A 25,008-nucleotide genomic window follows, 5' to 3' on the forward strand; every position below is an offset into this window, starting at 1 on the left:
TGGAGGGTAGACGTTCTGAATTTGGTTGTTTAGAGTTACATAGTAATAAAAACTCTGACTAACTAAGTGCGGCCTGTGTCCCTCTTTGATTGACCAATATTATTGCTTAATCCTTCTTTTATAATTGGTATTGTAATATATATATACTGCTGTATGTGTATATATATATATATGTATATGTATGTGTGTATATATATATATATATATATATATATATATGTATATATATATGTAAAAGCATGTTCACTTCTGCATTCCTTGTTAAAATTTACTTGATTTGATTTGTAGATAGATAATGTCACTCAAGTTATTATTATTATTATTCTTTATTTATAAAGCGCAAACAGTTGTCAATCAAGATCAATAACGCCCCTGTGGGTAGTGGGAGGTCTGCTTTGAAGACGGAGCTTGTTGAGGGAATTCAGAAATATACTAAAAACTAAGTTGTTTTTATTATAAAATCATTACATCTGTGTGATCATCACTTACATATATTTAAAATATACAACCTTTAAAATTAATACCAAAAATAGCTATTTACTGGTCCTTTAAATGTTGTTTTCAAAGCTCCTCTTAAGATTCCAGAGGTATTTCAAGTTCCAGATTTGGTTTCTGACTATATTACCAAAAAAATGGAAAAAAACTTGTTCTTCCATTTGCTCTTTCTTCCAGGTTCAAAGAGGATGTTTTCTGTTCCAAAACAGAACATGGAATTATGGGAAATCAAAACCAAGGTTGATGGAGCTATTTCCACTCTTCCCAAACGCTCTACTATTCCTTTGTAGGATAGCGCCTCTTTTAGGGTTCCAATGGACCGCAAAATTGAGTCTTTCCTGAGAAAGCTCTTTCTTCAGACATGTCTTCTGCTTAAACCTTCATAACCTGTGTGGCCACGGTAGGGGCTGTCTGGTGGGATTCTTTATCCAAAATGGTTTCTGAACAAGCTGCTGCTTAGGGCCTCCAGAATTGTGTTAAAGGGACACTGTACCCAAAATTTTTCTTTCATGATTCAGATTGAGCATGAAATTTTAAGCAACTTTCTAATTTACTCCTATTATCAAAATTTCTTCATTCTCATGCAAGAATTTAAGTTTAGATGCCGGCCCATTTTTGGTGAACAAACTGGGTTGTCCTTGCTGATTGGTGGATAAATTCATCCACCAATAAAAAAGTGCTGTCCAGAGTACTGAAACCAAAAAAAAGCTTAGATGGCTTCTTTTTCAAATAATGATAGCAAGAGAACAAAGAAAAATTGATATCCTCTTTCTGAATTACAAAAGAAAAAAATTGAGTTCAGTGTCCCTTTAAAGCCCTTAAAATGGCTAAACGCCTTTATCGGTGATGCAGTAATGGACTTCATCAAGATTGATGTCAAAACATGTCTATGGCAGGTATTGCAAGAAGGGCCTTATGGTAAAATTATGGTCAGAAGACATAGTTTCAAAAGATAGGTTAATGTCTCCTTGCTTCCAAGGGAATATTCTATTTGGTTCTGATTTGGACTCATTTATTAAGACTGTTACTGGTGGGAAAGGAGCTTTTCTCCCTTAGGACAAGAAATCTAAGGGAAAAAAACAGACCTAGTAATCGGTTTCATTCCTTTTGTTCCTCAGGAGATTAGAAATCCTCTAAGCCGGCCTGGAAGCCTGGTTCTTCATGGGCAAAGAACAAGAAGTCCAACGCCAATACCTAATCTGCATAAAAGTTTTCAGAAGGCCTGGTTCCATTCAGTCCAGCACCCCTGGGTTCAAAACATCATATCCCAGGGTTACAGGATAGGCTTTCGATCCAGGCCTCCTCGAGAACAATTCCATCTGTCTCATGTCCTCATAAATCCTTCAAAGGGCAGCAGCCTTCATGCAGTGTGTTCAGGATTTAGAGGATATGGGATTAATTATCCCAGTACCTGCTTCTCAACAAGGTCAAGGGTTTTACTCCAATCTGTTCATTGTCTCAAAGAAGGAAGGGACTTTGAGAACTTTTTTATATTTGAAAACCCTAAACAAGTTTGTCAGGGTCTCCATTTTTAAGATGGAAACAATTAGCACAATTTTAACCTTAAAGGGACAGTCAACACCAGATTTTTTTGTTGTTTTAAAAGATAGATAATCCCTTAATTACCCATTCCTTAGTTTTGCATAACCAACATAGTTATAATAATACACATTTTACCTCTGTGATTACCTTGTATCTAAGCCTCTGCAGACTGCCCCCTTATTTTAGTTCTTTTGACACTTACATTTGAGTCAATCAGTGCTCACTCCTCTGTAAATTCATGTGCATGAGTTTGTTATCTATATGAAACACATGAACTAATGCCCTCTAGTAGTGAAAAACGGTCAAATGCAGAGGCGGCCTTCAAGGTCTAAGAAATTAGCATATGAACCTCCTAAATTTAGCTTCCAACTAAGAATACCAGGAGAACAAAGCAAAATTGGTGATAAAAGTAAATTTTAAAAAATGGTTTAAAATTACATGCCCTATTTGAATCATGAAAGTTTTTCTTGGACTTCACTGTCCCTTTAATCCAGCAGGCTCAATTCATGTCTAGACTTAAAAGATGCATACCTGTCCACAAGGATCACCATCAAGGTTTGCATTTCTAGACCAATACTACCAGTTTGTCGCCCTTCGATTTGGTCTGGCTGCAGCACCGCTTATATTAACAAAGGTACTAGGAGCATTGTTGGCGGTGATCAGAGCTCAGGGGATCTCAATTGGCCCTTAGCTGGTTTTTATCTTAGTGCAGGCACGTTCCCCGCCTCTAGCTATTGCTCATACTCAAAGGCCATGGTTGGAGAATAAATGTTCCAAAGAGCTTTTTAACTTCCTCTTCAAGGGTATGTTTTCTAGGAGTCATCATAGACTCAGTCCTTATGCGTCTATTTCTGATGGAATCATGCAGAATAAAACTTCAAGAAGGTATGTCTGTCTCTGCAATGTGCTTCATTTCCATCAGTAGCGTAATGCATGGAGGTAGTGGGTCTTATGGTTCCAGCTTTGGACACAGTTCCCTTTTCCCGCCTCCACTTGGGAACTTTCAGCTATCTATGCTCAATCAGACAATCCGTCAGACAATCTCTCTCTTGGTTGATACAAGGTCATTATTTGACCCTTGCGGCGTCCTTTCTTCGGCCATCATGGGCTATTGTGACATCGGACACCAGTCTTTCAGTCTGGGGCGCAGTCTGGAATTCTCAAAGAGTGCAAGGGGTTTTGTCCCCTCTGGAGGTAAAGATACCAATCAACATTTTGGAACTCTGAGTGATTCTTCGGGCTCTTCAGTACTGGCCCCTCTTAAGAGGAAAGGTTTATCAGTTTCCAGACGGACAATATAACGGCGGCGGCGACCTTCATTATCGAGGGGGTACACGCAGTTCACTGGCTATGCAAGAAGTATCCCAGATTCGGTCTTGGGCAGAGAGGAATCAATGCTACCTTTCAGCAGTTCACATTCCAGGAGTGAACAACCGGGAAGCGGATTACCTCAGCCATCAATCAGTCCATCTCTCCATCAGGATATCTTCAATCAATTAGCGACCAAATGGGGTCTACCGGACATAGATCTGATGGCCTCCCATTTAAATCACAAACTTTCAATGTATTTTGTAACATCGACATCTAGCGTACCTGTTTTCTCTGTGTGTTCTTCTTACAAGAGTAATTTCTTGAATCAAACAGGAGTCCGCTTCGGTAATCTTGATTGCTCCAGCCTAGCCCCGCAGAACATGGTATGCAGATCTAGTGCATAAGTCCTCATGTCTTCCATGGCTTCTTCTTCCTCTAAAACTAGATCTATTGTCTCAAGGGCCTCTCCCATCAGGATCTCAAAACACATTTCCACAACTCGCTTCCACAAGTATCAATTATTTTTAGTACCCCATACTCTTTGCATTACGACAAGGTTGTTGGCATTTTGAAAAAACATATCAAACTCTTAAAGAATGATATTGCCTTGGCACCGTTTGTCAACAAATGCAAATTTGTTCCCAGAAAACCAGAAACTCTGGGTTCAAAGCTTTCTCCAACACAACAACAAAAAAACAACACTACAACCTGGCTTCACTGTAAGGGGAACTTCAAATGTAACAACTTTAATTGCATTTCTTGCCAAACAGTAAAAGTAGGTAATACATTTTTTCCACAGTCACAAACAGACTATTTGACATCAACTTTTATGCAACACGTAGAACAAAATGGGTTGTATATTTAATAACTTGCAACCATTGCAAATTACAGTATGTTGGCCAAACCTCTTGTGAATTCCGGGAGAACCCATTAGGGATGTAAACAACGTCAACAAAGACTCTGCCATAGCCAAACATTTCAATGGCCTGCACCTCACTAGTATTCCAGATTTTAGGGTGCAGATCATAGGGGGGGTGACAGACATAAGTTTCTAACCAAAAGAGAGCTATTTTGGATTTTGAAATTGGATACGAGACACCCTAAAGGTATGAGCCTAGAATGGGATGTCTTGTATTTCGCAAATTAATTTTCTTTATTTTCTAAATCTTGCATTTATTATCACCCCCTTTTTTTGCATTTTCCAATCCTAGCTCTTCTGTCTGGTCCCTCAATTTCCTTTATCAAAATTTTCAGAGGCTATAGAAATTATAGTTGAACTCCAGATCTTTATACACATTTTTTTTGTGTTTCCTCTCCTCTTTTTAGGAGTATTACTACTTTGTCTTGAACTAAAATCAAAAATTAACTAAGCTTAAAAAAAATATACTTAAAAAGATAACTGTTCAGGACTATATGTTCATATTTAATATAATATTATATTCTCCTTAAAAACCTGTAAGCAATTTTCAAGGATCATGTACTATTGGTTTTATCTACAATTAATTTTTATCTTTCATTATGCAATACCACCTTATGCTTTTGGATTGGCTTATCCAATTTTGGTCCAGATTCTGGCACCTGATTGGCTGGGTCCCCCTTAAATGTAAGTTGGCTTGTTTGTTGTGTATCTTATGACTAAGTGCCACTGGAAGCGCAAAACGCATCAGGACAGTCCTTTTCCTTGACCCCTGCATGTATATGGCATGTAGTATGCATTTTTAATCTTAAATTAATAAATATTGTTATTTTATTTTCCCCTCCAAGTGGTCAGGATTAATTTTTCTATGTTCTTTGGTGGATTGGTTCCCACCTCTCACCTGATGCACCGCACTGCAGTCTGGGGCTAATAGTTTTGGGTTCTCTGCTTCCAGTTGCGGCAATCACTTGTGACATCATACTTTGAATAGTGCTCTTCCAGAGGATTTTCTTGGTATTCCTTTAGGATTCCTAGAATTCTTCAGTTTTTACAAGTTGGCCTTGACGAGGATTTGCCTGCTAGCTCCCTAAAAGGTTACATTTCTGCTTTATCTGTTCTTTTTCACAGAAAGTTAACTAAGCTTCCTGGCTTTCAGGCTTTTGTCCAGGCGCTAGTAAGAATTAGGGTAGTTGTGAGACCTACTTCTCTGCCCTGGAATTTTAATTTAGTTCTTTCTGTTCTGAAAATGTCATCCATTTGAACCAATGCGTTCCATTGATATCAAACTTATCTTGGAAAGTGCTTTTCTTGTTAGAAATCATCTCAGTTAGGAGAGTTTCTGAGTTTTTAGCTTTATCCTGTAATCCTCATTTTTAGTTTTTCACAAATATAAAGCTGTACTTCATACTAAATATGATTTTTTTCCTAAGGTAGTTTCTTCGAAAATATCAAGAGATTGGGAGATTGTTGTTTCTTCTTTCTGTCCAGATCCTGTTAATTCTAAAGAACAACTTTTACATCTTGATGTAGGAAGAGCTACTAAGGAGTTCAGACAATCTTCCAGCTTATTTCTTAATTACTCTGGGACATGTAAAGAGCAGAAGGCTACTACTGTAGCTTAGCCTCTTGGCTCAAACAGGTAATTCACAAGGTTTATTTGGTGGCAGGAATGTTACCTCCTAAGCGTATCACGGACCATTCTACAAGATCAGTTGCACCTTCCTAGGCTTTCAAAAATGATGCATCTTTAGAGCAGATTCGCAAAGATGCTACATGTCTTCTCTGCATACTTTTTCAAAATGTTACCGCTTTTTATATTTTTGCTTCTGTGCAAGCAGCTTTTGGCGGGAAAGTTCTTCAGGCCGCAGTGTCTGATAAATAGTAACTGTCATAAAATTAGCGTGCTTTTTTGCCATTATAGCAGGGGCGGTCCTGCATTGCGCACCACGTGACCGGGTGTGGTCACACTTATTTCCTCTTTTTTGACCGTGCGGTTTACCGGAGAAGAAGCGGTTTCTCTGTTTGGCCTGGGTCATAGGAGGTGGTGAGTGCCCCAGCCTTTGGGGTATAAAGGTGCCGTTTCTTCTTATTATCAATAGTCTGCTTTGTTAGCACACGGTATGGAGGAGTCTGATGCGTTAGAGGGTACTCCCTCTTTACCTAAGTCTAATACCTGTCTATATTATGAGGAGGCCATGGTATACCCGCCTGCTCAATTATGTTCCACATGCCTTGATAAAGTAATCATGTTGAAGAAGGTTAATATGTTTGATACCACTGAGCCGTCCACCTCTGAGGAGTCTCTGTCCCGTGAGGTGCGCACCCTACAGTCATCTTCTAATACACATGCAGCTTCCCATAGCACTCCTAATCCTCCATCTGGAAGGACCCTTTTACCACCAGACTTTACTGAGCAGTTACAAACAGCAGTGGCTGCGGCCTTTAGTGCTTTACCTCGCCCTGCGAAGCGCAAGCGAAAAGGTCAAATATTGCTATCCTTCCCAGGGGTGATCTACTAGCTTATTGGCTTTATTTGATACCAGATTATCCGATGATGAAGGCGCCTCTGATACTTCAGAGGGTGCTCTTTCTGGGTCGGAATTTGCTGCCTCTAAGCCTCCAGCTTCGGAGAAACCAGACTTTTTAGATTTAGGATTGAGCATTTACGTTTTCTGCTGAAGGAAGTTTTGGCTACGTTAGAGGTTCCAGAGCCCGAATTGCCTGAGGAACCTTTGATTCCTAAATTAGATAAGGTCTACGAGGACAGAGTTGTACCACAAACTTTCCCGGTTCCCGTAAAGATGGCGACCATTATTAAGAATGAATGGGAAAGAATTGGTTCTTAATTTTCCCCTTCTTCTTCCTTTAAAAAATGGTTCCCAGACTCTCAATTGGAGTTGTGGGGTTCCTTGGGGATGGCGCTATCTCCACGCTTATTATACGTACTACTATCCCGCTTGAGGATAGTTTGTCGTTTAAAGAGCTCATGGATAAGAAGATACAGGATATTTATTTCAACCAGCAGCGGCTGTTGCTGCGTTTGCTGGAGCGGCTACCTACTGGTGCGACTCCTTATCTGAGTTGATCGGGGTGGAGGGTCGATCCAGGAAAGAATTAAGGCCTTAAGGATGGCTAATTCTTCTATTTGTGATGCAAAAATGCAAATTATTGGCATGAATGCCAAGGCTTCAGGTTTTTCTGTTCAAGTTGTAGGGCACTCTGGCTGAAGTCCTGGTCTGCGGACATGACTTCTAAGTCAAGACTTCTGTCCCTCCCATTTAAGGGGAAGATTCTATTCGGTCCAGGCCTGGACTTGATTATCTCCATGGTTACTGGAGGCAAAGGTGCCTTTTTACCGCAGGATAAGAAGAACAAGCCTAAAGGACAAGGTCCTAGATTTCGTCCCTTTCGTTCGGATAAATCCCAACGTCAGCAGACCTCCGCAAAGCCTGATCAATCCAAGGGGACTTGGAAGCCGGCTCAGTCCTGGAATAAATCCAAGCAGAGCAAGAAGACTGCTGAGACAAAGTCAGCATGAGAGGGCGGCCCCCGATCCAGCTCTGGATCTTGTAGGGGGCAGATTGTCGCTCTTTTCAGACGCTTGGTTTCGGGATGTACAAGACCCGTGGTTTCTGGAGGTCATCGCTCAGGGATACAAGATAGGTTTTAAGTCTCATCCACCCAGGGACAGATTCCTCCTATCAAACCTGTCTTCAAGGCCAGAAAAGAGAGAAGCCTTTCTGGGGTGCGTGAGGGATCTCTCCTCCCTAGGAGTCATTGTCCCGGTACCTCTAGCTGAAAGAGGTCTGAGGTACTATTCAAACCTTTTTGTGGTCCCAAAGAAGGACTTTACACCCGATTCTGGACCTAAAGTGCTTAAACAAATACCTATCTGTCCCCTCGTTCAAGATGGAGATAAGGTCCATCCTTCCCTTAGTTCAGGAAGGACAGTTCATGACCACTATAGATCTGAAGGATGCTTACCTTCACATTCCAATCCACAAGGAACACTTCAAGTTCCTAAGGTTTGTGTTCCTGAACCAGCACTTCCAGTTTATTGTACTTCCGTTTAATCCAGCTACTGCTCCAAGAGTGTTTATGAAGGTTCTAGGGGCTCTGCTTGCAGTGGCCAGAACCAGAGGTATAGCAGTAGCTCCATACTTGGACGATATTCTGGTTCAAGCACCATCTTGTCGTCTGGCAGAAAACCATTCGAAATCTCTTCTTTTTCTTCTTCGATCTCATGGATGGAAGATAAACTTAGAAAAGAGTTCTCTTATTCCCAGTACCAGGGTGGAATTCCTGGGTACTATAATAGACTCAATATCCATGAGGATATTCCTTACAAACTAGAGACGTTGCAAGCTAACTTCCACGTTTCTTGCCCTCCAGACCTCCTTATGTTGGTGTATTGAGGTGATTGGTCTCATGGTGTCCAGCATGGACATCATTCCTTTTGCCAGATTCCATCTCAGACCACTTCAGCTGTGCATGCTGAGACTTTGGAACGGCGATCATTCAGGATCTGTCTCAACAGATTTCTCTGGACAACCAGTCGAGAGAATCGCTCTCCTGGTGGCTCTGTCCAGATCACCTGTCCCAAGGGACATCCTTCTTGAGACCATCCTGGGAGATTGTGACTATGGACGCAAGTCTATCAGGATGGGGAGCTGTTTGGGGTGCTAGGAAGGCACAGGGCCTGTGGACTCGAGAGGAATCCTTCCCCTCGATCAACATTCTGGAACTTCAAGCAATCTTCAATGTTTTGAAGGCTTGGCCTCTTCTGGATTCCAATCAGATAACATAACCTCGATGGCTTACATCAACCATCAGGGGGGAACGAGGAGCTCCCTAGCAATGAGGGAAGTATCTCGGATTCTGGAGAGGGCGGAGGACCACAGCTGCTCGCTGTCAGCAATCCACATTCCGGGTATGGACAACTGGGAAGCCGATTTCCTCAGCACACAATCCTTTCATCCGGGGGAATGGTCTCTCCACCCCGAGGTGTTTGCAGAGATTTGCAACAAATGGGGGATGCCGGAGATAGATCTCATGGCGTCCCGGCTCAATTCCAAGCTGCCCAGATATGGGTCACGGTCCAGGGATCCTCAAGCGGAGCTAATAGATGCATTAGCAGTGCCTTGGAGGTTCATTCTAATTTTACATTTTCCCGCCGTTACCACTTCTTCCTCGTGTAGTGGCCCGCATCAAGCAGGAGCAAGCGTCAGTAATACTGATTGCTCCATCGTGGCCTCGAAGGATGTGGCGGACCAGGTGGTGATGTCCTCATCTCCTCTGTGAAAGTTACCTTGTCGCAGGGATCTGCTGGAACAAGGTCCTTTTGTTCATTAAAATCTAGATTATTTGAGGCTGACTGTGTGAGGATTGAACGCTTAGTCCTAGCCAAGAGAGGTTTCTCTGAGAGGGTTATTGACACTCTTATTCAGGCTCGTAAGCCTGTTACTCGTCGCATATATCATAAGGTATGGAGAACTTACTTATTCTGGTGTTAAGAGGATGGTGTAGTCTGGCATAAGATTAAGACTGCCAGGATACTTTCCTTTCTCCAGGAGGGTCTGGAGAAGGGCTTTTCTGCCAGTTCTCTCAGGGGACAGATTTCGTCCCTTTCTGTTTTGCTGCACAAGAGGCTTGCAGAGCTCCCTGACATGCAATCTTTCGTTAGGGCTCTGATTAGGATCAGACCTGTGTTTAGATCTAACGCTCCACCTTGGAGTTTGAATCTTGTTCTTAAGTTTTTGCAACGGACTCCGTGTGAGCCTATGCATTCGGTTAACATTAAATTGTTGTCTTGGAAGGTTCTTTTTCTATTGGCTATTGCGTTGCAGAGTTTCTGAGATAACTGCCTTGCAATGTGAGCCTCCTTATCTAGTGTTCCACACTGATAAGGCCGTCCTGCGTACCTGCTTGCGTTTTCTACCTATGGTGGTGTCTGATCGTAACATCAATCAGGAGATTGTGGTTCTTTCCTTATGCCCTAATCCTTCTTCTTCGAAGGAACGTTTACTTCATAATCTGGATGTGGTTCGAGCTTTGAAGTTTTATCTTCAAGCTACTAAGGATTTTAGACAAACTTCTTCCTTGTTTGTTATCTACTCTGGAAAGCGTAAGGGTCTGAAAACCTTTTCGACTTCCTTATCTTTTTGGTTGAGGAGTGTTATACGCTTAGCTTACGAGTCAGTGGGACTTAGACCTCCTCAGAGGATTACGGCTCATTCCACTAGAGCGGTGGCTTCCTCTTGGGCCTTTAAGAACGAGGCCTCTATGGATCAGATTTGTAAGGCGGCTACCTGTTCCTCCTTACACACTTTTTAAAAGTTCTACAAATTTGACGTTTTTGATTCAGCTGGGAGAAAGGTTTTACAGGCTGTGGGGCCCTCAGATTAGGGTCAGCCTTCTTTTTACCCCTCCCGTGATCATTCAGTGTCCTCTAGAGCTTGGGTATAGTTTTCCCAACAGTAAGGAATGATGCCATGGACTCCCCTAATATTAAGAAGGAAAACATAAATTATGCTTACCTGATAATTTAATTTCCTGAAGGGCGGACCAAAATTAGTTTTTCTCTTCCAGGACCATTTATACCCTGATATTTCTCCTACTGTTCCTTGTTCCCTTGGCAGAATGACTGGGATATGAGGGAAGTAGGGGGAGTATTTAAGCCTTTGGCTCGGGTGTCTTTGCCTCCTCCTGGTGGCCATGTTTAGTATTTCCCAACTGTAAGGAAGGATGCTGTGGACTCTCCTCATACAGAAGGAAATTAAATTATCAGGTAAGCACAATTTATGTTTTTTACTTGGATGACAGTTCAAGCAAAGAGAAGGCGAGAGCAGTGTAAGGAAAGCTAAAATTTATTTCTTTTGCATATAAATACCTAAATAAATGTATTCCTACCTTAGTGGGAAGTATGCAATTGATTACTTGCTGCACAGAGAAAACTAAGTTGGGGTTGTTGTATTGTAACAAACAGACAAAGGTCATCCTCCACCTGAAGGTGGAATTGGTATTTGTTCTTGATGTGTGTCAAAGAAGAAAAGCTTGATTTGCATAGAAAAAATTGACACAAACGGCAAGCGTTTCATCACGGCTTTCTGTGTGAGTCCTGGAAATTCCTTCTCATCAGACAGCCAAAAATGACCAATGGTGGAATGTGTAATTTTTCAATTTTTGATTACTGGTTAGTTCAGTTAAGGCCCCATCATCTTTAATATACAGTTTATTTATTTCTTTTGGCTTGAACATGAATGGATTGCAAAGCCACTCATCCTGAATTGTCACCTCAGAAAAATAAAGTGTGAATTGCTCACAAAGGCCACTTAGGTGTTTAATAACCAAAAGCTGCATAGTAAGCACTGAAAGCTGTGCCTCCTGCATGACACCCATCAAGGTGGGAAACGTCCATATATCCCTGCTCAACACGGGTGAGCCACAGGTCCAACTTACTTCTAAATGCAAGCACTCTCTAATGTGCCAAAAATACATTGTACTCCTTCCCCTGCAAAGATGCATTAAGCACTTTGAGGTACCCAAAGATATCTGAGAGATAAGACAGCCGTGCCACCCATGTAAAATCTTCCATCTGCTTCCTCAGTGGGGATTGAATATTTGTGAGAAAAAGCAGCACTTTCTCCAGCAATTCATACAGTTGTGATAAAATTCTGTCCTGTGACAGAGAAGTAGACTTCTGTATACAGAAGCAGCTGTGTATAGTATGCTCCCATATGGTCACATAAATTTTGGAAAAGACGGGCATTTAGGGCCCTTGTTTGATGATTTACTATCTTCACAGCTAAGAGATGTCTTTGTATGGTACAGTGGGCCCAAATAGCTTTTGGAGCTACCGCTTTAATTCTCATGATGAGACCACTTTGATGGCCTGCCATTGATGTTGTACCATCACTGCAAATGCTACAGCAACCTTTCCAGTAAATATTGCTCTCCCATGAATTCACTCAATGTGTTGAAAATGTCTTCAACACTTGTGTGCGCAGATGGCAAAATAAAAACTCTTCTTGAATGTCCATGTCTTTCAGATACTGCACATACCGTAGCATCTAGGCACAGTTGGCCACATCAGTGGATAAATCAATCTGCATTGCATAAAATTGTCTTTGCCTGATGCCATCTAGCACTTGCCCCTTCACATTATGTGCCGTCCCTGAGATCTGTTGAGATACAGTGTTGTCAGAGAGGGGGATGGAATCCAGCTTATCTAACCTTCCTCTCCTATCATTACAGAACACATTTCTTTGGCTGCAGACATAATTAATGTGTTTCCAATGATATGTGTTTACCTGAATTGGCAATGCGCAATGAAACATGATATGAAGCTTGGGTAACCTTCAAATTAAATTTGCTGAAATCTTCCACAACTTTCTTTTGCCCTTGAAAGGCATCAAGTTTTCCTGCTACCTCCCCATGCTTGGTGTCCAGGTGTTTAATGAAGTTTTGTAGGTCGCATGCTGTCATTTGCAAGAACCTTTAACACATAAAGATTGTGGAGCATCACTGATATATTCCTTATCATATTGTCTTCTTTTGGGTTTGACACCCGAAACTGTCTGTGACTCTTAATAGAAAAAAATCTTAAACTTTATTCTTTAGCAGCTATTAAATAGCCAATGTTTTGGCCTCTTGCAACTCTTAAAACCCCTTTGTAGATCTTAACAGAAAACTGTTTAACTTTATCCTCTTGCATATATTAAATGGTAAATGTTTGGTCTCTTGCAGCTCTTACATATCATTTTGGCCTTCATGCAGCTTTTAAATGAAAATCATTTTCACCTCATGCAGTAAGAGTTAGAAAAAAAAATACAGCCTCTAGCACGCACAGAACTTCCTTTTATGCCTGTGTGTCTGTATGAAACGCATTGATCCCCACAACAATGTTTTCTGCCTGCCGCCTCACAAATGTTTTTTTGAAGCGCGTAGTCTTCTTCTGCAGCCTTCCTTCTACAGATCTTTTTTTGGTTGCTTCCGTAGTGCTGAAGAGACAATCCCACTGCTACTACCCTGCACTTTCCCTTGCTCTAGTATCCCCTGGGGAGACGTGCCCCACAGTTTGAAACTGCGGCCTTAAAGTATATTTCGGTAGACTCAAATGTGTAGTGACTTGAACAATATAGAAAAATGTTACACATTGTTGCATACACTGCTACCATATAATGTTTTAGACACGTGTGCTGTTTTAGACACGTGCACAGCTATTTAGGCATGTTCTCATGCATAGGAGCCAAGTTTTAGCATATGATATCAATAAAAATAGGTAAATATAATAATAGTAGTAAATAGATACGTTTTCTGTCTTTTTTTTTTTTTTTTTTAAATTGTGTGATCTAAATCAGAAAATATCTTTAGTTTTTAATTTCATGGCCCTTTTATATAATTTAGTAGAACTTGATTTCACTTTGTTTCTAATCTTCTTCTCTTTTTTTAATCAACAGATTCCAGTTGAACTACACAGAATATGATTGTGAGAGGAATGAAGTTTGCTGGCAACAACTTGCATACCCACTAACACAGTATTACACAGGTAAACCAAAAGTACACTTGGTGCAGCTGACACGTTATTTTATGTTTAAAAATCTAAAGCTTTAATAACTGTCTAGTGTTCCACAGGAACAAACCTGCCTGGCTTGTAGTAAAGAAGCACTTCATAATATCAAAAATGTAAAATTATATTTTAAAAATGTAGTGGTTTAGAATTAAATTACAGATCTCTGCTTTCTTTTTCAAGATAAGACGAGTCCACGGATTTCATCCTTACTTGTGCGATTATGCCTCCTGGTCAACAGGAGGAGGCAAAGAGCACCACAGCAGAGCTTATAAATAGCTCCTCCCTTCCCTTCCAACCCAGTCATTCTCTTTGCCTGTGTTAGAAATAGGAAGAGGTAAAGTGAGGTGTTAGTTTAGATTCTTCAATCTAGAGTTTTTTATTTTTAAATGGTGCCAGTGAGTACTATTTTATTACAGGGTCCTGGTCAGCCTCTTGTTAGCAGAGCTACAGGTGGCTTTAAAGCATTGGGAACTGGTGGGATTAATTTTTCACTGCGCCTACCATACTGTGTGCTGCCCTTTTCAATATGGTCTTAGCAATTACTAACTAAGGCCCTGTATGTCTCCACAGAATGGCAAGGAGGTAAGAAGACTTCTTGATAGCTGTGGGACCGTTCATGCTGTCGCTCAGCACCAAGGTATGTGCAGCTCTTAACTTCTGGGACAGCACTAACTCAGAAATGTCTGCTGAAATTGTTCCTATGGCTCCCTGTGAACAGTTGGTTACCTCAGGGCTTCTCTAATGTTTTTAAGGGAAGATGGGGTGGGGGAGGACCGAGTAGAAACGCTCAGATCACATTTATATTTTTATTTGAGAGCGCAGATGGACTGTGGGCTAGACGCTGGGCTCCTAGTTACAGGAATAAGCTTTTAGTATCATGGTTTTATGTTGTAGAGTGTTCAGGTGCGTGTCTTTATTTTTTAGTATGGGGATCAGACCGCATGGTGTGCTTAGCCATCCAGGCAGCGACATACAGATCGCGGCTGTGTGAAAAACGCTCTGGGACTAGTTAACGCCCACGAAGGGCAGAGTTATTCTCCCGCGCTCAGGAAAACGCGCGGCTGTGTTCTTCCGACAGTGCCTTACGGAGCGTGGGTAAAGAAAGAGCGGAGCCTTCCCTGACTGCCGAGACCGCATGGTTTCTGTTAAAAAGCAAGCGGTCTTAGGCAGATTTCTTTGGCAACGGATGTTTTAACGAGGGGGCAGGTAGGCACCTCAGCAGAGCTGTGGAGGCGGCAGAGGCTTCTTAGTTAACGGACCTGTGGTAAAGGGATAAGACTTGCTTTTTCATTATACCCTTCTTCTTATGTCCGTGTATAGTTTAACTAGAGTGTGAGTACTGTCGCTTGCTTAATATATTTTAAAAGCACAGTTTTACGTTTTGTTTCTTCAAATTTAAAGACATAGTTACACGTTTTTCTTTCAGAGTGTTTAATGTCATATTAGTTTGCAAATTCACGACCAAGTCTGTTTTGTTTATTTGCTAACATGGATGATATTGTGAATGTTACATGTTCATTATGTTTGAATGCAAATGTGGAACCTCCTGTTACTTTTTGCCCCTCGTGTACTGAGAGGGCATTAATTACAGTTTAGAGAACACATGTTTTTTGATAAAGTTTTAACAAAAGCGGATGCTTCTCAAGATTCTACTAATGAGATTCAGAGTATGCCGCTTCTTTCTCCCCAAGCGTCACAGCCCCTAACGCCTGCCCAGGCACAGTCCAGTACCTCAGCAGTTTTGACTGCAATTACTCTAAAAGACATAGCTGCTGTTATGTCTTCTACACTTTCAGAAGCGTTATCTGCCTTTCCTGTCTTGCAAGGCAAACGCAGAAGGAAGGACACCCTCGTGGCTAACACGACTTCGGATGCTTTAATGGCGATATCAGATGTGCCGTCACAGGGCTCAGAATTGGAGGTCCTATCTGAAGGTGAACTTTCTGAATCGGAAAGCGCCCTCCTACCGACAGATTCAGAAGTAGTGTCTTTCAGGTTTAAGCTGGAACACCTCCGCCTGTTATTGAGAGAGGTTTTAGTGACTGGACGACTGTGATTCAATTGTGGTTCCTCCAGAAAAATTGAGTAATTTAGACAGATATCTAGAAGTTCCTTCTTATTATGACATTTTTCCAGTTCCCAAAAGAACTTCGGAAATGATTGCTAAGGAATGGGAGAGGCCGGATATTTCATTCTCTCCTCCCGTTGTCAGGAAGATGTACCCTATAGCGGATAATATCAGGGATTCTTGGCAGACGTTCCCTAAGGGGGAAGGTGCTATTTCCACATTAGCTAAACAAACTACTATCCCTATTGAGGATATTTGTGCATTTAAGAACCCTATGGATAAGAAGTTAGAGGATCTTCTTAAGAAACTTTATGTTCATCAAGGGTTGCTCTTGCAGCCAGCGGCCTGCATTGTTACGGTTACAACTGCGGCGGCCTATTGGTTTGATGCCCTGGAAGAATCTTTCAAGACTGAGACTTCTTTGGAAGAGATTCAGGATAGAATTAAAGCTCTTAAGTTGGCTAATTTTTTTGTGACAGATGCTTCTCTGCAAATTACAAAATTGGCGGCTAAGAGCTAAGGGTTTTCAATCTTAGCGCGTAGAGCCTTGTGGCTGAAATCTTGGTCTGCGGATGTGTCATCCAAATCTAAGCTTTTGGCTATTCCTTATAAGGGGAAGACCTTGTTTGGTCCTGACTTGAAAGAGATTAATTTTTGTTTCTTTCGAAATTTCAAGGGAATTCCCTCTTCATCTTCCGCTAAGCAGGATGGGAGCTATTCTCAACCCAAGCCCACGTGGAGACCCAACCAGACTTGGAACAAGGGCATACAGTCCAAAAAAACTTTGCTGCACCTAAGTCAGCATGAAGGGGTGGCCCCCGATCCGGGACCGGGTCTAGTAGGGGGCATACTATCATTCTTCGTCCAGACTTGGATAAGAGACGTTCAGGATCCCTGGGCAATAGATATAGTGTCTCAGGATACAAACTGGAGTTCAGAAACACTTCTCCCAGAGGAAGATTCCTTCTTTCTCGATTGTCTGTAGACCAGATAAAGAGAGAGGCGTTCTTACGCTGCTTTTTAAGACCTCTCTTCTATGTGAGTAATCTGTCCTGTTCCAATTTAGGAACAGGGACAGGGATTTTATTCAAATCTGTTTGTAGTTCCAAAAAAGGAGGGAACCTTCAGACCTATCTTAGAGCTCAAGAGTCTAAACAAGTTTCTCAGAGTTCCATCCTTCAAGATGGAGACTATTCGCACCATTCTTCCATTGATCCAGGAGGGTCAATTTATGACTACCGTGGATTTAAAGGATGCATATCTTCATGTCCCTATCCACAAAGATTATCACAAATTTCTGAGATTCGCTTTCCTGGACAAACATTTCCAGTTTGTGGCTCTTCCTTTTGGTCTGGCCACAGCTCCCAGAATTTTTACAAAGGTTCTGGGGTCTCTTCTGGCAGTTCTAAGACCGCAGGGAATTGCGGTGGTGCCGTATCTGGACGATATTCTGATCCAGGCATCCTCTTACCAGCTGGCAAAGTCTCATACCGACCTTGTCCTTTCCTTCCTGAGAACCCACGGGTGGAAGGTAAATCTGGGAAAGAGTTAGTTAATTCCATAGACAAGAGTACCATTCTTGGGAACTCTAATCGACTCTCTTTCCATGAAAATATTTCTGATAGAGGTCAGGAGGGTAAAGCTCATGGCTACGTGTCAAGCCCTTCAGTACAATCCTCGGCCATCAGTGGCTCAGTGCATGGAAGTAGTCGGATTGATGGTGGCAGCAATGGACATCATTCTGTATGCTCGATTTCATCTCCGACCTCTGCAACTGAGCATGCTCAGACAGTGGAATGGCGATTATACCGATTTGTCTCCTCAAATAACTCTAGATCAGGAGACAAGGGACTCTCTTCTATGGTGGTTGTCACTGGATCATCTATCCCAGGGGACATGTTTCCGCAGACCCTCTTGGGTGATAGTGACGACGGATGCCAGCTTACTAGGATGGGGAGCAGTCTGGAATTCCCTGAGGGCTCAAGGTGTTTGGACTCCAGTGGAGTCTCTCCTTCCAATCAACATTCTGGAATTGAGAGCCGTCTTCAATGCGCTTCAGGCTTGGCCTCAGTTGTCCTCGGCCCAATTCATCAGGTTCCAGTCGGACAACATCACGACGGTGGCTTACATCAATCATCAGGGAGGAACAAGGAGTTCCTTAGCGATGGCAGAGGTAGCTAGGATTATACAGTGGGCGGAGTTGCACTCTTGCCATCTGTCAGCGATCTACATCCCAGGAGTGGAAAACTGGGAAGCGGATTTTCTGAGCAGACAAACGTTTCATCCGGGAGAATGGGAACTCCATCCGCAGGTATTTTCCAGCCTGGTACTCAGATGGGGCAGGCCAGAGTTGGATCTCATGGCATCTCGTCAGAATGCCAAGCTTCCGAGATACGGGTCCAGGTCCAAGGATCCTCAGGCCGAGCTGATCGATGCCTTGGCAGTTCCTTGGTCCTTCAAACTGACTTATGTTTTTCCCCCGTTTGCTCTTCTTCCCCGGGTGATTGCGCGTATCAAACAGGAGAGGGCGTCGGTGATCCTTCTCGCTCCTGCGTGGCCTTGCAGGACTTGGTATGCCGATCTGGTGGCTATGTCCTCTCAGCCTCCGTGAAGCTTCCATTGAGGAAAGACCTTCTCATTCAGGGACCCTTCCATCATCCGAATCTAGTTTCTCTACAACTGACTGCTTGGAGATTGAACGCTTAATTTTATCTAAGCGTGGGTTTTTATGATTCAGTTATCGATACTTTGATCCAGGCGCGTAAGCCTGTCACTAGAAAAATTTAACATAAGATATGGCGTAAATATCTTTATTGGTGTGAATCCAAGGGCTACTCTTGGAGTAGAGTTAGGATTCCTAGGATTTTGTCCTTTCTCCAAGAAGGATTGGAGAAGGGGTTGTCCGCGAGTTCTTTGAAAGGTCAGATCTCTGCCTTATCTGTATTGTTACACAAGCGTCTGGTAGATGTCCCAGACGTACAATCTTTTTGTCAGGCTTTGACTAGAATCAGTTCTGTATTTAGACCTGTTACTCCTCCTTGGAGTCTAAATTTGGTTCTTAAAGTTCTTCAAGGGGTTCCGTTTGAACCTATGCATTCCAGATATTAAGTTGTTATCTTGGAAAGTTTTATTTTTGGTTGCAATTTCTTCTGCCCGAAGAGCATCTGAGCCTTCGGCGTTGCAATGTGATCCTCCTTATCCAATTTTCCATTCGGATAAGGTTGTGTTACGAACCAGTCCTGGTTTTCTTCCTAAGGTTGTTTCAAATAAGAATATTAATCAGGAAATTGTTGTTCCTTCCTTTTGTCCTAATCCTTCTTCTAAGAAGGAGCGTTTGTTATATAATCTGGACGTGGTCCGGACTTTGAAGTTCTATTTACAGGCGACTAAGGATTTTCGCCAATCATCTTCATTGTTTGTTGTTTTTTCTGGGAAACTTAGGGGTCAGAAAGCTACTGCTACCTCTCTTTCTTTTTGGCTGAAGAGTATCATCCGCTTTGCATATGAGACTGCTGGACAGCAGCCTCCTGAACGAATTACGGCTCATTCCACTAGGGCTGTGGCTTCCTCATGGGCATTCAAAAATGATGCTTCTGTTGAACAGATTTGCAAGGCAGCAACTTGGTCGTCTCTTCACACTTTTTCCAAATTTTACAAATTCGATACCTTTGCCTCTTCTGAGGCTGTTTTTAGGAGGAAAGTTCTTCAAGTAGTGGTGCCTTCCATTTAGGTTCCCTGTCTTGTCCCTCCCTTTTCATCCGTGTACTATAGCTTTGGTATTGTATCCCACAAGTAAGGATGAAATCCGTGGACTCGTCGTATCTTGAAAATGAAAAGGAAATTTATACTTACCTGATAAATGTATTTCTTTTTCGATACGACGAGTCCACGGCCCGTCCTGTTATTTTGAGACAGGTTATTATTTTTTTGTTAAACTTCAGACACCTCTGCACCTTGGCTTTCAATTGCAATTCTCATAACTATTCTCTGTCTCTTGCTCTCCTGTAATGAACATTGTGAACAGCTCCATCTAATGGTTCAGTGCAAGCAAAGCTAGAAGGTTAATAGCCCCAATTGTGTAATTTCATTGCTCTACATCTTGTGTTATAGAGTGGGATAACAAAAGAAAAAGAAACAATGGGGGTGAAGGGGTGAAAATTGCAAGATAGAAAGGGGAACTGCAATAAACAAAGGAGACTGTTGGAGAAAAAAGAAAAGGAAGAAAGTAAAGGACAAAGAGAAAGATGGAAAAGTGAATAAAAGTTAGATAGAGAAGGGTGAGAGACAGAATTTTGAAAAAAATAATAAACATTCAGAATTTGTTTTTTTTTTATGGTGTAAATATATAATAAATCAAGCAGACTACGATTTTTCAGTGGACCATATTCAGTTTCCACCCATGTGTATTTGAAAGCATACAAAATTTGAGGGGAAGGGAGAAATATTTTCTATTTCCCTATATAAAATAAATCAACATTGATTTGGTTTATGGCTACACTACAAGGGGTCTTGTTTCTTGTGCACTCCCACACGCTCTCTTTTTGTCAGGGTAAAGGCCAATGGGGCAGAGTTTTAAGAGTTGTCAGGGGTGAGGTTTAATCCACCACCAGCCTTGAAAATCACCAACCATCACTGTGTAGGCTTATTGTGAGTCTCTGATTCTGTTGTGACAACATGTGAAAAAACAAAACAAAATTATGCTAACATAATAAATGTATTTATTTCCGGTTATGGTGAGTCCATGGCTTGAGTAATTACTGTTGGGAATATCTCTCCTGGCCAGCAGGAGGAGGCAAAGAGCACCACAGTTAAACTGCTAAGTATCACTCCCTTACCCACAACCCCCAGTCATGTGACCGAAGGGAAATGGAGGGGTGCCTGAGGTTATAGTTAAAAGAACAACTGTCTTAAAATAAAGGGTGGGGCCGTGGACTCACCATATCTGGAAAGAAAGAAATTTATCAGGTAAGCATAAATTTTGTTTTTCTTTCCTAAGCTATGGTGAGTTCATGGCTTAAGTAATTACTGTTGGGAACCAATTCCCAAGCTAGAGGACACAGATAAATAGGCTATTAGCCGCGTTTTACAAATACCCAATACATACATACATAAACAGAAGGCACCACTGCTTGGAGAACCTTTCTCCTAAAAGAAGCCTCAGCCGAGGCAAAAGTATCAAATTTGGAAAAAGTATGTAGAGAAGAACAAATAGCAGCCTTGCAAATTTGTTCCACAGAAGCTTCATTTTTGAAAGCCCAAGAAGAGAAAACAGCTCTTGTGGAATGAGCTGTAATTCTCTCAGGAGGCTGCTGTCCAGCAGTCTCATAAGCCAAACGAATTATACTTCGTAACCAAAAAGAAAGAGTAGCAGTAGCTTTCTGACCTTTACGTTTCCCAGAGAAACAGACAAAGAGGGCAGAGGACTGGCGAAAATCATTAGTCGTCTGTAAGTAGATTTTAAGTGCACGTACACCATCCAAATTGTGTAACAAACGTTCTTTGGAAGAAGAAGAATTAGGACACAGAGAGGGAACAACAATTTCCTGATTGATATTTCTATTAGGTTTCCTTCCTAAGGTTGTTTCTAACTTAGTATGAAGAACCTTATCGGCATGAAAAATAAGATAAGGGGAATCACACTGCAGAGCTTAGTTCCAAGACGCTTCGAGCAGAAGAGATAGCAACAAGAAATAAAACCTTCCAAGATAACAACTTAATGTCTATGGAATGCAACAGCTCAAACTGAGTCAGCTGTAAAACTTTAAGAACAAGGTTAAGGCTCCAAGGAAGAGCAACAGACTTAAAGACAGGCCTGATTTTGACCAAGGCCTGACAAAAAAGATTGCACATCCACCAAACAATTATGTAGTAAAACAGATAAAGCAGAAATCTGACCCTTCGGGGTACTGACTGACAATCCCTTCTCCAGGCCCTCCTGAAGAAAAGATAAAATTCTAGGAATTCTAATTCTACTCCAAGAGTAGCCCTTGGATTCACACCAATAAAGATATTTACGCCATATCTTATGGTAAATCTTTCTAGTAACAGGCTTGCAAGCCTAAATTATGGTCTCAATGACCGACTCGAAAAAACCACGCTTAGACAGAATTAAGCGTTCAATCTCCAAGCAATCAGCTTCAGAAGGGACCCTGAATCATGAGGTCCTTCCTCAGAGAGGTAGTCTCCAAGGTGGGAGAGATGACATCTCCATTAGGTCTGCAAACCAGATCCTGCGAGGCCACGCAGGGGCTATTAGAATCACTGATGCCCTCTCCTGTTTAATACGAGCAATGACTCGTGAAAGGAGAGCAAACAGAGGAAACAGGTATGCCAACCTGAAAATCCAAGGAACCGCCAGAGCATCTATCAGAACGGCCTGCGGATCTCTTGACCTTGAACCATACCTTGGAAGCTTGGCGTTCTGACGGGAAGCCATCAGATCTAACTGCGGCACCCCCCATTTGAGGACTAAGCTGGAAAACACCTCTGGATGGAGTTCCCACAGTCTGTCTGCTCAGAAAATCCGCTTCCCAGTTGTCTACGCCTGGAATGTGGATGGCAGATAGACAGCAATTGTGGGTCTCTGCCCACTGAAGAATCCGACTAACCTCCTTCATGGCTAAGGAACTCTGAGTTCTTCCCTGGTGATTGATGTAAGCCACAGAGGTTATGTTGTCTGACTGGAACCTGATAAACTGGGCTGAGGACAACTGAGGCCAAGCCAATAGAGCATTGTAAATCACCCTCAACTCCAAGATGTTGATGGGAAGAGCAGACTCCTCCCGAGTCCAAAGGCCCTGAGCTTTTATCAAATTCAAGACTGCTCCCCAGCCCGGCAGGCTGGCGTCCATGGTCACGATCACCCAGGAAGATCTCCAAAAGCATGTGCCCTGAGACATATGTTCCTGAGAAATCCACCACGGGAGAGAGTCCCTTGACGACTGGTCTAACTCTCCCAGGGAGGAAAGATGTTGTATACATTTCAAGAACACCTCTCTCTTTATCTGGTCTGCAGATAATATTGAGAGATGGAATCTGCCTCTGGGAGGAATAGTCTTGAATTCCAATTTGTAACCCTGGGATACTATACCCACAGTCTAGGGATCTGAGACATCTCATATCCAGGCTTGAGAGAACTGAGAAAGTTGCCCCCCACCTGATCCAATCCCGGATCGGGGCAAACCCTTCATGCTGATTTGGAATCAGCTGCGGGTTTCTTTGATTGTATCCCCTTGTTTCAAGACTGATTGGGTTTCCAAGAAGACTTGGATTGTTCCTGCTTGGAAGAAGAAGGGGAAGGCTTTCCTCTGAAGTTACGAAAGGAATGAAAATTACTCTAACGTCCTTTAGGCCTATTCTTCTTATCTTGAGGTATCAGAGATAAGTTCTGCCAAACCGGGTCCAAACAAGGTTTTGCTCTTGTAAAGAATCGCCAGAAGCTTGACTTTAGAGGAAACGTCCGCAGACCAGGATTTCAACCATAACGCCCTGCAGCCTAGGACAGCGAAACTAGAAGTTTTAGCTCCTCGTCTAAGAACCTGTGAAATGGTATCTGCAATAAAGGAATTGGACAACTTAAGAGCTTTAATCCTATCCTGAATTTCATCCAAGGAAGTCTCTACTTGAAGAGAATCAGACAAGGTGTCAAACCAATAAGATGCCGCACTAATCACGGTGGCAATACACACCGCAGGTTGCCATTGGAGACCTCGATGAACATAAATCTTTTTCAAATTAGCCTCCAGCTTCTTGTCCATCGGATCCTTAAAAGAGCAGCTATCCTCAATAGGAATAGTGGTTCTCTTAGCCAGAGTGGAAATGGCCCCTTCAACGTTGGGTACAGTATACCAAGGGCCTTTAATGGAGTCCTCAACAGGAAACCTTTTCTTAAAAATGGGAGACGAGGAAAAAGACACCCCTGGTTTCTCCCATTCCTGTGAGATAATCTCCCTAGCATGGTCCAGCACAGGAAAAACCTCCGAAGTAGAAGGTTCATCAAAGAAACTATTACGTTTACTAGATTGCTTAGGAGTGACAATGACAGGGTATCTGAGTCATCTAAAGTAGCTAAAACCTCCTTTAACAATACACAAAGGTGTTCAAGCTTAAATCTGAAGGATACCACCTCAGTCTCAGAAGAAGGAATTATACTGTCCCGTATCTTCCTCATCAGACTTATGAGAAAGGGCAACTTGGGAAGCAGAACTGAGGACAGGCACCTTACTTTTTGAATTTCTAGATTTCCTCTTGCGTTTTCCCTGTAATCTGGGAATGGCAGCTAATGCCGCAGATATGGCTGAAGAAACCTGGGCAGCAATTTCTGCTTTTAAATAAACTCCACTAGGAGTTAAAGAGGAACCGCAGGGCACTGCATGTGATGCAGCAGGAGAAAGCGGAGGTATTATTTTAACAGCATCTTTATTTTGCAAGGTTTTCTTGACACATGAAGAACAAAATTGCATAGGAGCTGCAATTTGTGCATCTAAACATAATAATAATATAAGCATGAATTCATGAGAGTAGGCTCTTGCTCCATATCAGAGATGTTATGAAACAGTAAATAAACTTGTACAGATAAGTTCCAAAGATTTTAATATTCAGTTAAAATAAGCCAAGGAAAAAATACACTTTGGCCTAGATTTGGAGTTCGGCGGTAGCCGTCAAAACCAGCGTTAGAGGCTCCTAACGCTGGTTTTAGGCTACCGCCGGTATTTGGAGTCAGTGATTAAAGGGTCTAACGCTCACTTTTCAGCCGCGACTTTTCCATACCGCAGATCCCCCTACGCCATTTGCGTATCCTATCTTTTCAATGGGATCTTTCTAACGCCGGTATTTAGAGTCGTTTCTGAAGTGAGCGTTAGAGCCCTAACGACAAAACTCCAGCCGCAGGAAAATAGCAGGAGTTAAGAGCTTTCTGGCTAACGCCGGTTCATAAAGCTCTTAACTACTGTACCCTAAAGTACACTAACACCCATAAACTACCTATGTACCCCTAAACCCTAATAATTAACCCCTAATCTTCCGACCGCAAAGCGCCGCTACCTACGTTATCCCTATGTACCCCTAATCTGCTGCCCCTAACACCGCCGACCCCTATATTATATT

General features: G+C 42.2%; 1 protein-coding gene across 1 annotated transcript in view; it reads left to right on the plus strand.

Annotated features, from left to right (window-relative positions):
* The window catches only part of TCTN2 (tectonic family member 2), a 168,821-nt gene that overhangs the window by 136,671 nt on the left and 7,142 nt on the right, over nucleotides 1-25,008 (plus strand). The window contains exon 17 of the mRNA XM_053701818.1: nucleotides 13,723-13,811. Coding sequence (XP_053557793.1) covers nucleotides 13,723-13,811 — 89 coding nt within the window. The remainder of the gene's footprint in view (nucleotides 1-13,722; nucleotides 13,812-25,008) is intronic.

Source organism: Bombina bombina, chromosome 2 (assembly GCF_027579735.1).
Source record: "Bombina bombina isolate aBomBom1 chromosome 2, aBomBom1.pri, whole genome shotgun sequence".
Classification (NCBI taxonomy): domain Eukaryota; kingdom Metazoa; phylum Chordata; class Amphibia; order Anura; family Bombinatoridae; genus Bombina; species Bombina bombina.